The sequence below is a fragment of the Emys orbicularis genome, chromosome 1 (assembly GCF_028017835.1).
Source record: "Emys orbicularis isolate rEmyOrb1 chromosome 1, rEmyOrb1.hap1, whole genome shotgun sequence".
In the NCBI taxonomy this organism is placed as follows: Eukaryota; Metazoa; Chordata; order Testudines; family Emydidae; genus Emys; species Emys orbicularis.
Genome location: NC_088683.1, coordinates 137,052,169 through 137,071,034, shown reverse-complemented (window position 1 = coordinate 137,071,034; position 18,866 = coordinate 137,052,169). Strand labels below are relative to the sequence as shown.

The 18,866-nt window shown below is 41.3% G+C and overlaps 1 protein-coding gene across 1 annotated transcript in view; it reads right to left on the bottom strand.

Moving 5' to 3' along the window:
- The window catches only part of MRPS35 (mitochondrial ribosomal protein S35), a 53,522-nt gene that overhangs the window by 18,963 nt on the left and 15,693 nt on the right, over positions 1-18,866 (bottom strand). Inside the window, exons 6-7 of the mRNA XM_065412696.1 lie at positions 15,651-15,760; positions 4,134-4,203 (exon numbers count right to left, since the gene is read on the bottom strand). Of these exons, the coding sequence (XP_065268768.1) occupies positions 4,134-4,203; positions 15,651-15,760 (180 nt within the window). The remainder of the gene's footprint in view (positions 1-4,133; positions 4,204-15,650; positions 15,761-18,866) is intronic.

Here is an 18,866-nt window from a genome sequence, read left to right as displayed (position 1 = left end):
ACCTATTCCTTTATTTCTCATCTGGAGTACTGCAGCTTCACATTGCCTATCTACTGTCCATTCAAAAAAGTAGCTACTAAGATAATTTTCCTTTCACATTATTTTGACCACATCAATAACACACTCTGAATTTCTCCACTGGCTTCACTGCATCAAGTGGAGTCGTCTTGTGCTCACTCTTCAAGCGCTTCCCAATTCTTACTCTTCCCGTCTGTTCATCTCAATAGATCAACCCCACTTCACTCCGCTAATGCTAGTCTCATCTGCTCAGCTGCTCCCACAATTTACTCCATGCCTTCAATGCTGCCTGTTATACACAGAACACACTCACTGAATTAATGCACACAAACATTCCTACCTCCAAAGATTGACACCGAGCCAGTCAATCAGGGATAGCTGATATTTGTTTCTAATTAGACAAAAAATGAGCCCTGTAAACACAGATACACAAAGAAACTTCATATTAAGCAATACCTTATCTATGCAACTGTTACTTTATTGGTTACTCCTGCCCTCTCCTTTCCTTCCCATTTAGTTTGTCACTGAGTTGTTGCACATATAGACTGTGAACACACCAGAACAGCAACTGTCACTGGCTATTTTTACAGTATCCAGCACAATGGAGACCCAATTCTGATTGGATCCTTCAAGTGCTACTGCAATATCTATATCTATAAAATCAGAGTTCCACTACTAGAGGACCTGGTCCTTGGACTGAAGCCTCAGTTAGAAAGGAAGAAATGCTCCTCGAGACCAAACTTGGACCTGGAAGGCAATCTTTGGGGGAAAAAGTACATGAGTTTTCTGCAAAGAGTGATCCACAAGGGATTTTTTCCAAAAACCAACCAACCCAGAATTAACTATGTATGTGTTACTTAGGAAAAAAGTTATATTAGCACTTTACTACTCCTGCATCACTTTATACAGATCAATAGCATGCAATTTACCAAGCATTGGACAATTCACATAGAAATTGGCACCTCCCACCTCTGAGAAAAGGTTTAATTAGGAGATACTATAAATGAGACCTCATATTACTAATATGTAATTATTTTGACAGATTACTTCCTAATACTAGTACATATGCTGTGGCGCCTCAAACAATTAAAGCCAAGTTACACTTAAAACAGAACTACACTTTCTGACCTATATACAGCCCTTGGTTTTCATATTCTGTTTGTTCCCATACGTGCTAATTTGCAAGTTTCAGTAATTCACAACAGTTCTTCCAGTCATTAGTACAAATTAGAGAGGATCTACAATAACTAAAACAGCAAGTACTGCACTGGGTCTTTAGGTCTTGCATCACAACCTGCAACAAAAGCAGTAACAGTCAACACGGAAAGGAAAGACTGGCCTCATTTTCTTATTGCATTCCACCAACCACACTCATGCAAGCATGAAATGTGGCACCACTCTGTTGGCAAGGTGACCAAATATCAAGATTACTTTTGTCTAACGTTACTGTCTATAGTTAGGATTAATCCCCCCCAATATTTAAAGTTCACACAGATTAAAATAGATCACAGCCGGTTTGCTTATGGTTAACAAAATGCACTGAAACTATCTTTCAGCAGGTCTATTAAAAGGGATTACACTGATCATGGAAAAAATCAAATATGTCACAGCAGACCATAAATTTTTCATGGAAATCAAAGACAATTACAACTGATTGATGAGTTCATCAAATATTAACATGGAAGTTGAAAGGTAATAAAAGGGCAAGAGACTTGTGCGTATTCAATACACAGCAAGCACTCACATGGCAATATCGTATGGCCTGGACTTCTATCACTAAGTAATGCTAGAGCAAAGGACAGATGTGTTTGCCTGGAATTCATAAAAAAGGAACAGCGTTTAGCCTCTGTTGTCACTGTTCTACTACTGGAAACTTTGATCTGTCATCCGCGTTCGAGATTTGTGTTACTGGTAAAAAGAAAATACCTATGTTGGTAGCATACCACTGAAAAGTAAAAGCTTATTTATAAAACTTATTCTTTAAAATATAAATTCATAAACCAAATTTAATAGCATGTTGTCTATAATTACATCATACGCATCCTTCAAGGTAGTCTCTGATCAAATGAAAATACCTCATTGAATGAGTTATTACATAATTAAGTAACTATGATGACTGAAGGCAGAAATATTAGACTTTGAAAGAATGTTGATTATGGGGACTTAAATACTACTGGAAAGTCAACTAAAAAATAGTATTATGAAGGGAAACTAAGGGTCTTCTCATACAAAGGCAAGACTAAAAATACAATCCAATTTAACTGCACTCTGACTAAGGGCAGGTCTTCACTACCTGCCCGATTGGTGGGTAGAGATTGATCTATCAGGGATCGATTTATCGCGTCTCGTCTAGACATGGATAAATCGATCCCCGAACCTGCTCCCCGTCAATCTGGAACTCCAGCTCGCGAGAGGCAGAAGCGGAGTCGACGGGGGAGCGGCAGCGGTTGACTTGCCGCCGTCCTCACGGCCAGGTAAGTCGACCTAAGATACGCTGACTTCAGCTACGCTATTCGCGTAGCTGAAGTTGCGTATCTTAGGTCGACCCCCCCGCAGCGTAGACCAGGGCTAAGTACTGCAAGGTTCACAGAGAAGTATATAAAAGCTGGGTAACAAATGCAGTGACACCAAGGCACAACTAAGATTGAGAGATTGTGGGAAGGAAGTACCCAACTTATTTTCAGTCTAATATAATTAGTCAGATGGTTAACGTTAACTGAATGTACTATTTTTTTAATACATTTTACAGACTCTGAAAAAATACTATACTTGTAAACATACCTGCTCACATACTGTGTGAAAACATGCATGCTGTACAAATGCCAAATGTAGTGGCAGTGGCGGCCAAATGTCATATTTGTCAGTTACTTCCCTGAAACAAATAGAAGCTATCCAAAATGCAAGTATTGGTTTTCAACGTTCTTTTTTATGGCACGTATGTTATGCTGCTTTTATCATTCTATATAATGTAATAGATTCCTTTAAAAAACTGCATTTTAATATTTATAATCAATAGGAATGACTAGAAGTCATGGGAGAAATGGATATACTGAGTATTAACAGGCCAGCTGAGGGATACATTTTGATAGAGAAAAGAGTATGGATTGAAAAGTTGTCTTATGTCCATTTGATGACCTATACGAAACAGTTTTTCATTCTAATTCCTAATGTACAAGTGTTCTTGATAACACACCACAACTGATGCTCCCACTGACAGCCTCAGCAACTGGGCAGTGGGTGGGAGGGGCCAACCAAAAAAAGAGAGACCCCGAACTGGAATAAATGCAAAATTATTCTCCCTCTACCCACCACAGGAGAATATTTCACTCACCACAAGGTCACTACTTTTGTGAAACTTACTAGGCACAGACCTGTTTTTAATTAAGTTGTACACATTAAAAAAATTTGTTTTGAATATAAAATATTCCCCAAAGGGAAAAAAAAAACCTTATTTTAAAGACAAGTGTAAGATTCAAATAATCTGTGACATCTTTAAAATAACTTCATTCATTGCTTAAAAACAAATTTGATGTTATCACTTGAATATTTAACTAATTAACTTGTATTTTTTAAACACAAATCTGTCAAATTATTTTGTTTCCTGCTTCTCTGTATTTTGCTTTGGGTTAAGATAATCAGGTATTATAAAACCACATTTAAAAAAAACCAAACGTTTTACACTGATTTCTTATCTAATTTTCAGTGTGTGCATTTAATAGCCAGTTGAAATCTTATGGAAAGCTGTTTCATTTCCGTTTAGCTTTTTAATACTGCATCAGGATAAATGCAATCAAAATTATTCCTAATTCCTGTCAGAAGAAAGGAATTTATTTCTAAGACCTCCTGTGAGGTGATATTTATTGTGGGCATATGAAGTCAGGTAAACAATAAAATTGTGGCATCCTGGAAAGGTATTAGAAGTGCTTTCTGTGGTTCACGTTGGACAGAACAGGGCTATTACGCTTTTTGTAAATCTTCCAAGCATGCTGAAGCTGCAGAATGATTCCACCCACCACACAAGTCAGGATTTTTAACTAAATGTGGTCCTAGGTGACGCGTTCTCTTTTCTGAATTAAAAGCACTGTTTATTTTGCTAGATACATTCATTTGCTTACCCACGATTCATGGTACAAAACTGTGAGGAGGTAGATTCCATAGTCATAGTTCTGTCTCCTTAATGGACACCTGAAATTTAAAAACAAAGGATGCATTTTGAAATAGTCGCTATTCTGTTTTTGGAAATTAAGAATACATAGTTAAGATTTGTTTGTTTGTTTAATCTGTGTCCCCAGACTCTGGGAAGATTTTGTATCACTTCAGTTCCTAGTCAATTGCTCATTGTACATTTCTGAATTAAATTTGATTTATACAGATTTTCAGGCTTTTAGTGTGATGTCAAGGAAATATTTCCCTCAGTGACTGATCTGCATCTGCTCATTGGGAGAAAATTATGACAATAAACTAGAACCGATGGGGCACATATTCAGCAACCATTCAAGTCTCTGCACACTCTTGGCCAGAGCCAGTCTTCAATGAAATTCTGCTTTCAGCGAGTACAGGTAAGTGTAGACAGCATGAGATTCTGGTACTGAGAAAAGTATATTGTTCAGTTAGTGAGTGAAGAAAAAACTAATAAAACTTTAAATAAAACATTAGCTTCTAATGTAAGAAAACTTAGATCAACCTAATACCAAAGTTAGAGAAAGATGCTCCCAAGTGTAAGTAGCCAGAAAGGGAAGGATACTGCACAGACTATGGTGTGCACTTTTTTGCCTCATGGCCAAGTGCTTTACGTATGCATCAGGCACAAACAGGGTTGTGGACCTCAGAACACAAGTAATGCACCTTGAAACCAGAGGTGCTGATCTGGAGGTCCAGAGGGAGACTGAATTACTTCCAGAAATAACATAAGGACACTAGGACAGGCTGTCACAATCCTTTAATTGAGGAAGCTGGTGTTAAACACACTGTGCCTCCAACTCTCCTTCTCATTCACACCAACTCCCCCAACGTATCTGTGGGCTTCTTTCCAGGCTGAAAGGTGGGGTGCTCATCATCAGTTTCTCCCTTCTCTACTGATTTACTAGAGGGTGCAGGAAGGAGAGTCATTCTGTATTAAGTGATCTCCTGGGCTCAGGTAGGGCCAGTACAGCACCTCTTCTGCTCCAAGCTCTCAGGTAGTCCCACAGTTCAGCAAAGTAGGCAGTGCAGCAGCCAGTGACTCTTTCCCCTCTCCCTCCATAAGGCAGGAGGTGGTGTCAGCAGGGGAGGTAGTACCCCTCCTACTCTATTTTTCCAGCGTTGGACCCAACTATACCTAGAAGTTACCGCCAACCTCTCTAAAAGTTTGAATGGAAAGGGAAATACAAATGGTATCCATAAAAATCTTAATTCCTAAAAATGTAAAACGTACTAATAAGTTTATACTACCAGCCTCTGGATCAGGAACGATATTGCATGTGCAATATTGAGAGAGAGCCTAGAGACAACTAAAATTTAATAAACTAGTAATAATGCTTGTTTCAAGTACCCACTTACAGAAAGTGTACCAGTGTCATATCAGGACAAGGTTTAGAGAAGCCATTTCTCAATGTCTTAAAATGACAGCTTTTTTGGAAAAGCTACTTATGGCATACATGAGGAGTAGCTATGCCACATTTAGTCCGAAGTAAAACACAGGAGCTGAGTCAGTAAGTAATTATAGTTGACCCACTAAGTAACAGTGGGAGCAGATTTATAATAGCAGGCTACCTGAAAAGACCCTAAATTAAAAAGTGAGGAAGTTAAAATCCTTTCACTCAGCAAGGGAATTACTTAAGCATTCCCTATAAGAATCACAGAAGGTATGTATGGGGGGCATGCCCCCCTAAGTCCCCTAAAAAAAGAAGCAGGAAAGAAAAAAAACCCAAATCACACTACGATTAAATGGCAAAGGACAAGAGAGTATTTGAGCCAAACAGGTATCCTTCAAAAATTGAAATCCAGCTAAAGTGAAGCCAATAAAAAGGAACCAACTATGGCAGGAAAAAATGTAAGATGGGCAAGAGGGAATTTTGGAAGAAAGTAACTAAGGGAAAAAAAAGAGGCAAGAAGTTTTGTAAGTATTAGAAACAGGATGCCTACAAGAGAATCATGGGGATACCAGGGAGCAAGGGGGCTAACTGATGACAAAGGGATTTCAGAGAAATGAAAATTTCTTCATTACAAAGGATATTGTGGTCAACCTGTTCTTGTCTGGTAACAAAGATGAGGCTTTGTCAGAGACTAAGTGTGGAGTATGTCTTCACAGTTAATGCAGGTGATTGGCAACTGGGTCTGGGCACAAGGATCCCCACACTGAAAGTCCTACTTGCATTATTGTGTTTTCTGTTTCCGCACTCACCCACGATTCTGTGTGCTAAGACAACCCAGGATTCTTTCCCTGTCAACTGCAGAAGAACTTGTCTGTTCTTTGGGGGAACTGCGGGACAGACACTGAGGACTATCAGCACTCGATTGACTGCCTGTATCCTCACTTCAAAATAAGACAGGTGACAATGACCTGAGTTAAACTGGAGCCTGGGCTCTAACCTTTACCCACAACTGGTTAAGCTAGCCTGGGCTTAAAGTACCTGCAAAGCCAGGTCAGAGGTTTTTAAACCAGGGCAGGATTTCTTCTGTCAGGATGGTTGTGGAACACAATCTTTTTGTGCATCTGGAGTCATGTCTGCTAATTGTTGCGGCTTTTAATTTCCAGTAACCTTGTAGAGCAGACAGAATTAAGATTGAGGGCGTTGGTTTCTATGCCTTCTGCATTAACAGTACAGTTAATCAAGTTAAAGCAGCAAGACCTGTGCAAATTCATTAAAAGCCACAGGGTTACACAGGTATAATTGACTCATCTGTCCCACAGAAACTTATTATTGGTGATGCTCAACACAGGGACAACTCCTTTTGAATTACAGAACCAGATACTTGGACAGCCAAAGCATGAAAAACGTCACGATCACAGCATGTTAGCAATGGTCACAAAGGTAAAGTCTACAATCTACAGTTTAAACTAGCTTAAATTGGATTTAAACACTTGCCAACCATTGTCCCTACTCCGCAACACTGAATCTAACTTCTCACTATTTAACGAGTGAATATTTCTTCAAAGAACATAAACCTTGTTTACATTACTACTTTCATAATAGCTGCAGAAGCCTTCAATCCCTCTATTTGTGCCCAGGGCTTGCTTTTAGTTTAGTGTAATTAAAAAATATCCAGCCTCCAAATGGGAGTTGGGCCAAACCACTCTGTCACCAAATGAAGCCTGCCTCTATCACCTAAGCAGCTTTGAGAACATATAAAATCTTGCTTCACAGGATCTTTAACTGGGGATTTTTGAGGTAACAGTTTGACTCTTAGTTATTTCTTAAAAATAAGATTGAGCACAAAGAAAACCTCACTGAAGGCAAAACTAAGCATCAGGAAAACAACCTAAACTTTAAAAAAAGCAATATTAAACGAATGTAAGTCTTGTGATATCCCAACATAACAGATTTCTCTCCCTCCTCAAAAACATAATCAGCACAGAGTATTGTTTTCCATTCCTGCACTTGAAGGTTCTTTACAGCCCCCTGGTGGAAGACGTTTTCATAAAACAAATAACCTTAATAGAAATGCTTCAATCAACTAATAAGCTACAACCACTAAAACTTAAAGGACATCATAGTTACACAAAATAACCTAGAAAGCATGAGCCAAAGAATGTACTAACAGTACTGAGAATAAAATGGGAAATAAAATTAGGAATCACTGTTGTCACCACATAGAAATATTTGGATGACAACCCTCACAATGTTTGGACAAAGTCTGGGATATATACATAACCCAGTAACTGAAGTAGTGTATTTAACTAGTGTTCCAAACAAAATACACAAAATGCAGGTGTCCATGATTAATTCTAAATTTATCATAATTTGCTTCATATTTCTGAACACAGCTAAGTTGTACTTTTACTTTCAATTAACTCGAGACTGACAAAGAAGGGTTTTGAAATTCAGTTTAATTACAGGTTGTAGCAGAAAGGCTCAAGAAATATTAAAAGCTTTTTTATTCCTTAAGCAAAACTAAATACTTGTGCTATGTACTTTGCTGAGGCCATGACATTTGTCTGAAGCTTTTCTGAACACCGCAAGCCATTTGGAAAGGATATTTAATGAATTTTTAATTTGAAGCTGCCAGATTATTGGAAAAATAAATTAAATTACTTCTGCAGGTGAAATTAGATGTATCATTATTTACTATTATTTACAGTTCTGATGAGAACTTCCCAAAGGCTAGTATCTAAAATTCATAATTGATAACCATGATTAGAGAGCTTAGTGTCAGCATCCAAGCTAGTAAATTGTTGATGACACACTGAAACGCTATGTATGTTATAACTGAATACTGAACAAGTTGCATCATTGTTAATCAGCGAAAAAGTTACTTATCTGTACTGTAACTGTTCAAGATGTGGGTGCAGACATGTATTCCATTCAGGTGTGCACGCGGCCCAGTGCACCAAAGTCAGAGAACACTGCGTAGCAGTACCTGTACAGGTGGTGCTCATAACCACTGGCCTTTTAGGCCCTCCCCAAGCTATTTAAGGGCAACACAATCCTGACCTCTCAGTTCTCCTTCATACCAAACATCAATAATTGAGACTTCAATGGAGAGGGGATGAAGGGTTGGTTGTGAAATAAACATCTGCATCCACATCTTGACGAATAATGTGACAGGACAGGTAAATAACCATCTTTTCTTCGAGTGATTGCAGACATGCATTCCACTCAGGTGACTCAAAAGCAGTATCAAGAGGAGATGGGGCTTGGAGTCTACTTTAAAGAGCAACTGCAAGAATGCCTTTCCAAAATTCAAATCTGATTTGGTCACAGATGTGATAGCATAATGTTTGGTAGAAGTAGGTATGGAAGACCAAGTAGCAATCCTGCAAACATTAATAAAGAAACATCACAGAGAAATGCAATCTTGGCCAAGCTGGTGTGATGAGAATCAATCTTATGATCCATCTTCATCTCAGGAATGACTGGGATCAGGGGAAAGCATACATCAGGACTGATCCACTATTCAGATTAAATGAATCGCTCAGGGAACATGGAGTGAGACCTGCTCAGGACCCACACTGCTTGTTGTCCTTCATTGCAAACAGATGCAAAGGTGGACCTCAGCACTCTGTTCTTCAGAGACCACTCATGATTCTAGGAGAAATTCCTGCCAAGACAATTGGCCAAGTAATTCTGGGCCCCTGGTAAATGAGCAACTGCAGGAGTGATGTTATCTTCGGTGCAGAGCTGCCAGAGCTTTGTCAAGAGATGATGAAGTTGACTGGAGTGAGCTCCGCCCTTGCTTCTTCACATAATACATTGTGGTGGTGGGTACATGAACTGCTACAGCCTTGAGCTGTACTCAAAATACCTTGCAGGCATTGTAAATGACTCAAAGCACCAAGATGTTGATATGAAGAGATGCTTCCTGCTCCATCCTCAAACCTTGTACCTCCAATTCCCCCAGATGTGTTCCCCAACCTATTGTGGAAGCACTGGTAATTATGGTCCTGTCCGGGGTGGTGGGGGCAAGTGAAGGCAACACCCTGGCATACACTGCTCTGAACTAACCATCACTGGAAAGAATCCAGACCTTCTGGAGGCCCTCGAACTTGACAGTCCAATGTTTGACAATTTGGGTGATAGATCAACTTCAACCATGCTTGAAGATACAAAGGTGCAATCTTGCATGCAGGTCCAAATAAGGGTTTGGCTATATGACCAAACAGCTTCAGAAACACTCAGATTGGAACAGAAGCGTGAGAGCAGAGACACAGACAGGTGACTAATTGCCTGGAATCACTCATTTGGCAAAAATGCCCTTGAGTTTGTAGAATCAAAGAGGGCCCCAATGAGCTTGATTTTTTGAGATGGTATTAATGTCAACATTCTCTTGTTCAAGATCAGACCCAGACTATTGAAAAAGGCATAATGTGAACTGGACAGGTGAGAGGACTTGTTCTCTTGACTTGCCCCTCACTATGCAATTGTTCAAATACGGGAAGACATGAATTTTTCTCTTTTTCTGAGGTATGTTGTCACTACTTACATGCATTGGTAAAAATGCAAGGAAGAGGGGACAGGTCAAAGGGTAGCACTGTGTACTGATCATGTTCACCTGCCACAACAAATCTCAAACCTCCTGTGGCTTGGGGAAAAAAAGTCACCATGTGGAAGTAAGTATCCTGAAGATCCAGGCCAGCAAGCGAGTTGTGATTTAACACAGAAGAATAGCTGCTTAGAATGACCATACGGAGTCTCCCATATTTGATGTATTTGTTGAGAGGAGAGATTGAGAATAGGTCTCATCCCTCCTCTGAATTTGGGGACCAGGAAATACCAGGAATAGAATTCCTTTCCCCAGTGCTGCAGAGGGACCTCTTCTATAGTTTCCGAAGCATGCAGAGTGTGGACCTGCTGAAAGAGCAGTGGCTTGTGAGAGGGGTTCTGAAAAGGGAAGGGGTAGGAATGTAGGGAAGAGGGATGCACAGAGATTGAATGGCACAACCCGATCTCATGGTGCTTAGGACCTATTTGTCTATTACTGTATCCCAAGCATGGATAAAGCAAGACAGCCTGTCCCCAACCTGAGCAGATAGAGGCATGGAAGTCACAACTGGAATGCTGCCTTGGATCTAAAAGTCAAAATGGCTGCTTGCTCACTGAAGGATGACCAGCTAGCTGGCTGAAATTAGACCCAGAAGGCCCATTTCTCCTCCACAATCCATGTCCTCTACTAGATAAGTCCTGCTGCATAACAGGGAAGAACAACTGCCAGAAAAATAGCTGAGAGTGATATTGATGCTATTACTGCTGACCTCTATAATGTCACCTCCTTGTGGCTGGAGTATTATCAAGGACTCACAGGCCCTGTGCTCTCTCAGCTCCATATGGTCCCTCGGAGTAACCCTCTTCAGTGTGACAGCTTTCCGTGAAGGTTGCACTCTCTCTCTGGGGCTAGGCCCTCTGGCCCTGCCACCTCCTGGAACTGTACCTCTGAGCCTTCTGCACACCTGTCTCTCTCGCCATGGGCCCTCTCAGGGAGTCCACTCACCACACCCAGAAGCAACAATGCAACCCTGATCTCTAGACTGCAGTGACTCTCAGCCAGCTTAAAACAGAAGGGTTTATTGAATGTCTGAACCCAGCACAGGAAGTTCTCAGGGCCCTCGGGTCCACAGTCTATCTGGGTCTGCCCCAGTCCCGATGGGCTCAGGCTGCTCTCTCAGTCCCCAGTCCAGCCGCCCCCTCCTTCCAGCCCATCATCCTTTATCACCTTCTCCAACAGCCCCTCCTCCGTCCTTTGTCTTCGGTCCCAGGGTAAAGATGCCACCTGGGCCTCTCTCGTCTTTTTTTTTTTTTTTTTTTTAAATATCAGGGTTGGAAGGGACCTCAGGAGGTCATCTAGTCCAAGCCCCTGCTCAAAGCAGGACCAATCCCCAGACAGATTTTTGCCCCAGATCCCTAAATGGCCCCCTCAAGGATTGAACTCACAACCCTGGGTTTAGCAGGCCAATGCTCAAACCACTGAGCTATCCCTCTCCCCCTTTGTTCCCCCACTGGTCAGAACTGGTTGACTTCCAAGATGGGGTGAGCCTTCCGGTCACCAGTTGCTAGGGTACCCAATCTCCAGGTCGTTATCCGGGGCCCTGACTGCTAAGCGAGGTCACACCTCCTCTGCAACAACAAACACCCTCTCCCACCACCTCATTAAACATGCAGCACACAGGGAAACTGAGACACACACAGTATTCATGCAAACCATTAAGAAAATTCCTTACTTCGTCACAGGTATAAACCCCCAACAAAGGAGCCTGAGAGTCCTGCGAAGAATGTAAAGTCTCATCAGTTTTCTACTAAAACAGAAGCCAATCATCAAAAGCTAAGTCTACTGTGCTCTGCTGAACATCAGGAGATCTTCCGGAATTCGCAACCATGAGGCCCTTCTCATAGTCACAGCTGATCCCATAGCTCTGGAAGAAGTCTACGACTGATCCAGGGCTGACAGCAGCAAAGCTTTGCCTACCAGATGACCTTCTGCAACGAAAGCTGTAAACTCTTAAGTGGGCACTTCTGGCAACTTCTCTGTGAGTTTGAACGTAGTGACACAATTGATGAAATCATATTTAGATAACAGTGCCTGCTGATTTGCAACACGCAGTAGTAATCATGAAGTTGTGTACATTTTTCTCCCCATCAAGTCCATCTTCTTAGATTCTTTGTCCCTGGTGGTGGACTTACATCTCCCGTGTCATGATCTGTCATTAATGCTGTTACCATGAGCGAGCTATGAACTGGATGGGAACAGAAGCATTCGAAGCCCTGCAAAGGAACATAACACTGTTTCCCAGAGAGCTTTGCTGTAGGTGGTAATGAAGCTGGGATATTCCACAAGGACTTGGTAGGCGCCAAGAGAGCTTCATTTATCAGGAAAGCTACCCTCCCTGGAGCTAACGACTTGAGAATATCCAGCAATTTACGTGTATTCTGCACAAACTCAGCTTGAATGCCCAAGGTGGAAGCCATGTGCCTCAGGAGGTCCTGGTATAACTTAAAATCCTCAGGCACAGGTGAAGAACAGTCCAGTATCAGAGAGTCATCAGGTGAGCAGGAAGTAGAAGGGGATGGGGCCACTGGAGGCTCCTGCATGAGAGCATCAGGCTGAACCAGCTCAGGAGGAATTACCTCAGATTGTACTTGTAATAGAGATGGCTCAGGAAGATAAATTTTAGCCAGAATCTGCAACCTTCCTCTGGATTACTTTGAAGAACAGGATCTTATACACCAAGGAACATCCCAAGAATTCCAAGTGGGCAACTAGGAATAAGGGTCAGGGTGGCTAGTACATACTAGGCCAGAGGCCCCATCCCTACTGCATTAGCAGGGCCGTAGCAACAAAGAACGTGGCCCCCTCCGAACGGTGGCCCCCTCCGAACATATGTCCGGGCGGGGCCCCTTACAATGCAGAAACTGGAATGTGGTATTTATTTTGCCATTTTTAGGGGCCCCCTTCCTTGCGGGGCCCCCTCCGGTCGGAGGGCGCTCGCTACGCCTCTGTGCATTAGGCAGTGTGGTATACAATACTGATGAACGAGAACTCTGGGACCAGATGATGCCAAGAGTACAGCAGAAGCAGCAGATGCCATGGCAGCTGAATGCACCTGAATTATTGGGGAATCAGGAACAGAGACGCAGAGTACATCTGATGCTGTCTGCTAGGCCAATGGCACAGAGATAGCTGGTGTTGATCTCAACAGCACAATGTCCAACTGATCTTGGCACAGTACCAGTGAGCAGTTAGGCGACCCCACTCCATCCGGCATACTGGAGGAATCATGGTGCTGGTCAGCCCCCCTCTTGGAAGATGAAGAAAAATCTCTGACCTCTGGAATGGTCTCAGTCAGTCTTGTGGGACCTCTTTCTCAGAGGACTAAGGGAAGCAGTGGACCTCGAACCCAGAGAAGCATCTCGTGTCGGCTCCAAAGAAGAGCATGGAGCTGGATGATCTGTGGACATCCCCGGGGCCAAAGTGGGCCTCATGGACTGCTCCACCTGCATTCCCTTTTGAAACACTTTGCAGATGGAGCACCTTTCTATAACATGCTCTTCTCCCAGGCATAACAAATAGCACATGTGGAGGGTCGCTATTGGGGATATCCACCTCATACGACAGAATGTTTAAACCCCAAATGAGGGCATTACCCAGGGTAACTATCTATCCTAAATAACTACTACAAATTAAACCTAGGGGTATTGCTAAACAATACTGACCAACTATTAACTATATACAATAAAATACAACAAAGCCTGAGCTGAAGGGGTCAGAGTGGCACAGCCCTTAAATAGTCTAGGGAGGTGAGAGGACCTTAAATAGGCTAAGAGGTGAGAAGACATGAGTACCACTCCTACAGGCACTGCTAGGCAAAGTTCTCTGGCTTTAGTGCGAGGGGCATGTGCACATCTGAGTGGAATACATGTCTACAATCACTCAAAGAACTGCTGCTTGAACTCAAAGGCAAAAAACTTATCAAGACAAGTCTTTACTTTGCTGTTTCAATTTCACGCAAACACAACCCTTTACCATTAACTAAGTTGTCTAACCGTAGAAAGTAGGAGATTGCTCTCAACGGAACCACTTTTAGCATCCATCTAAACGATTAAGGATCATGATGGAACCAACAGTCACAAAAAGGAGAGGGGAAAAAAGAGCCCCAAGACTTTTTGCCCATACTCTTTCCACAAAGGAAGATCCCTTAAGTGAACTGAGTGCAACTTGCTCTAGTACATTTCATGCTCAAGATACCTCACAGCACTTTACAAACAGCAGTTTGAATAGTGTACCTTAGGCCAATGTAGAAGGCCTTGTAGATGGAGCAAAAGCTTTCCTTCAAAGCCTTGGACATTAGAATTTGTTTTATTAAGAGGTTAAAAATTAACATTGCCTAAGATATCAAGGTTATAGTCTTATTCTTTCAAAATCCAGTATGAGATTGTTAATTTCCATTACAGAAGCCATTGCAGACTGGCAGAAGGGACCTCAAGTTAACATTTTGCTACTAATATCAAATAACCTACAAAGTCAGTTTCAGTAAAGACGTTTACAAAATTGTATTAAATAAATAATAGTTGTAACAGATAGTGAATTCGTTAACAACTTGGAATACAAAGGCCTGTGACCAAAAAGTTACACCTTCTGTTTATTTTAACTTCAGTTATGTAGTTTTCCACTGAAAGATACCTTTAAAAAAAAAAATGGTGTGTGTGTGTGTGTGTGTGTGTGTGTGTGTGTGTGTCAGTCATGATCAAATGGACTGAATATGGGACTGGAAGCCAGAACTCTGAAGCTCTGAACTTGGCTCTAGTAACTTGCTATGGAACCCTGAGCAACACTCAGTGTCTTAATTTCCCCAGCTGTAAAATGAGGATAATACTGCTGATGTGCATAAGTGTTCTGAAGATTACCTAGTTAGTGCTTTTATATTGGTAGTGCTTTACAAACACTAACATGTATCTATCAACAGATTTTACCCCATTACTGAATTAAATTCTGAATTTGTAGGATATTTTGGTTTATAAACAACTTCATATTTGGATTATCCTCTTAAATGCCGCAGTGAGAGACAAAAAACAGGCTCCTCCAGGGCAACCTGCTGAAATGTAACTATAAATAACTACAATGATTAGTGACCTATAAATAGATGAGAGTTTTGAAGAGATCTTTGGATTGGAACAAAGCCCTTTTAGTTTTCTGCCTGATGCTCTTTCTAGTGTTGGTAAAATTCATATAATCCAATTGTCACACATTTCTAAACATAATTTTAAAATAATGATTTACAAATATGCATTTCTCCAGCACCTGGTGATACTTTAGACACTTATAAGATTTGCCATTACAAACATATAGTTGCAAACTGAATACTTGTAATTGCCTTTAATCAGTAGATTTTAGTTCAGAAAGGGACACGAATTTAGTAAGACAAATTGACATATTAGTGCAACAGGCCCTCACTACTTTCCAATAGGGCCAATGCTACAGACATTTTTCTTGTGTTACCATACCTGTCTGTTGTAATGGTAAGCATATCTGTGTCCTTGCAGTACCGCTCTCCTACAAGTTTAACGAGCTTCTTCTTTGCATGGTCATCCAAGTTCAATTTGGAAAGCTTAACCTTGAAGTACAAGAGAAAACATCTTTAGTTCTTTTGCAGATCCAATCCACATACACATACAAGATGTTTTTAGAATTAGACAGACAGTATCTTTTACTGAAGAATTAAAAGCCAGGAATTGAGATATGTGCACTCATAGAATTCTCTTTAAAAGCATTACTTGTCAAAAATATTTAAAATATAGACAAGGAACCATTTGAGAACAAAGAGTTTTGGGGTGAATTGGTCAGTCTTTCCTTTTATCCAGATGCAGAGAAAACAAACAACAGGTATCTTTTGCAGATCACTAGGATTACTACTCAGATATTTCAAAAGATGCTTGTCTTAAGTGTCTAAAAAACAGGATGACACTAAAAAGGATGCACTCCAAAATACCACAACCCTTATTGGGGGATTTTTATTACCCAACTGACAAATACAAGCATGCATCAAAAATATTCATAGATATTATGGCTAGAAGAGATGATACTGACCATATAGGCTGTTTAACACAGGCCACAGAGTTTTCCACAGTAGTTCCTGCATCAAGCCTATAGTCCTTAGATGCATAGAAAATAGCTTTACAATGCACAAGCAGAAGAATCCAGCTAAGAGGAAATCAACCTGAATCTACTTATTATGTACAGAACCCAAGAAAGAATGATAAACTGGTACTAGTGGCTATAAAGTACTTGAATTCACTTTAGCAAATAATGGATTCACAGAATGCACCTGTACAAGGGTATTATTAGATTTCAGGATGACAAATTTTTGTTGAGGAGCGATGGGAGGACAGATTAGAATCCACCAGTGTGAAAGGCAGTTGAGGAATTCTAAAAGGCATTACTGCTAACCAGCAATGGACTAATTCCTCTGAAAAGGAACAATACAAGGAACAAGCAGCAGCCAATGTAGCTCTTTGAGGAACTGTTCAAAGATCAGAATTAGGGCTTGTCCATGAGGTGACTTTGTGCGCAGCAAGCTGGATTACAAATCTATGGTGCTCTAGCCTGCTGTGCATTAACTGGCCACATGGACCCTGCTTCTGTGCACTAAGAGTACCAGAATGTGCTCTGACAATTAAAGAAGATGCAGTGCTGTTGTAGCCGTGTTGGTCCCAGGATATTAGAGAGACAAGGTGGGTGAGGTAATATCTTTTATTGCACCAACTTCTGTTGGTGAGAGACAGACGCTTTCAAGCTCACACAGAGCTTTTTTTCAGGTCTGGGAAACTACAATGTCTACACTACAAATTACTTCTGTATAACTTACATCGCTCAGAGGTGTGACTAATCCATACCCCAAAGCAAAAAAATTATACCAACCTAAACACTGGTGTGGCCAGCTTCTGCAGCAGACATAGCTACCACCTCTTGCAGAGGCAGGAGTTATTAAGCTGAGAGGAGAGCTCTCTCGTATTGTCTTAAAGCATCTTCACCAGAAGCGCTACAGTGGCACAGCAGCATCGGTGCAGCTGTGCCGCTGTAATGTAGACAGTCTCAGCGTCACAGATAAATACAAGATGGGACAGATTGTTTAGTATAAGTAGTTGACACATATTTCAAGGGACCATTCAAGGTGAAGTGGCCTGTTAACACCCCTTCCTCCCTTTGACTGGGGGGGAAGGAAGGGGTTTGTCAAGCAAAGGCAGACAAAACCCCCAGACTGAGGGCTTGTACACACTCGCGCTTACTTTGGTATAACTCAAGTTGCTCCGGGGTGTGAAAAAAGCCACCCCCCTGAGCAACATAAATTACACCGACCTAAGCGCCAGTGTGGACAGTGCTATGTTGGGGGGGGAGAAGCTCTCCCACTGACATAGCCACCACCGCTTGGGGAGGTGGAGTAATTATGCCGACAGGAGAGCTCCCTCCCGTTGGCATAGAGCATCTGCACTAGCAGCACTACAGCTGCGTCGCTGTAGCGATTCTAGTGTAGACTAGCCCTGAGTCAATGCTGGCTAAAGGGCTAAAAGAATTAGGAGGCTTTAACAAACTTCAGGAAAAATGTACTAGATGAATAAGGAGTAGGGTTAAATTAATGACTCAAAAATGGCTCAGGCACTGAACTTGGAATATATGTCTTTAACCAACAAGGGGAAAAAAGGGACAAGTTAGGAAGTAGCACTAAAAATGTCACAGCACTAACTTCACATAACCTTTTACAAATACACAAAAGGTATGTTACCTGTTCTGGAGGTCTTATGATTTAAGAAAAATATGGCAATGCTATTGCGGAAGTCTGTTTTCCCTCTATGTCCAGACTATGTAAGAACGATTTCTATAATTTTAGCAATGTGTAGAGGAGACAGGCTTACAGAGAAAATGGAAGTCTGATAGCATGTGACATCACAATCAAAATGTTTGACAAATGACCTAAATGTGGTTTACCTGTGTTTTGTTGCATGTCACACCACAATTTATAGATTTTATTTTAAACTGTAAGTTCTGTTTTAAACCAAGTTCTGTCTATTAACTACATTAACCAGTTTCTAGAAAGCAAACTAAAAAACACATAGTCACATGCAACTGTAAATTCCCTCCACATGAATTTGAAACCTGGACCTTCAGATCCCACTACAAACCTTTAGCAAATGCTGACCTCTATGTGGACTAGCCACTAGATGGGGACTCATCTCACACAGTCTGTGGGTTACAAAACTACTTACTAGGCAAGCATTAGAATTTTGGAGATCAGACATATTGAGTTCTCACCCTTGCTTTAGGAGAGGAATGTGGTGCAGTGACTGGAGATTGGAAAACCAAAGCACGTATCTAGCACATTCAGTCTGAAAGGCAATTTCAGTGGAAGAGAGCTCTAATCTCAGTACTGCCTGCAATTTCCTTATGCACTCTCTGTAAAGTTATTTGTAAGAAGGGGATCTTGACTACCTTTTAGTATCAGGATATGAGGTTTTAGTAGTAAGGGCTGTGTAAGTGTATGGAAATATAAAAAGCAGTCAGTAGATGTAAGATGTGAATTCTGTCTCTTGCTTACAGTACGGAGGGAGGCAGGGAGAGGGGACGAGAATTTCCTCCTATTGTTGAACAGGCAGCCTAATTCACCCTAAATTCAGAATGTCGCACAAGATTCAGTACACTTGAGAGGTATGGCTCCATGTAAGACA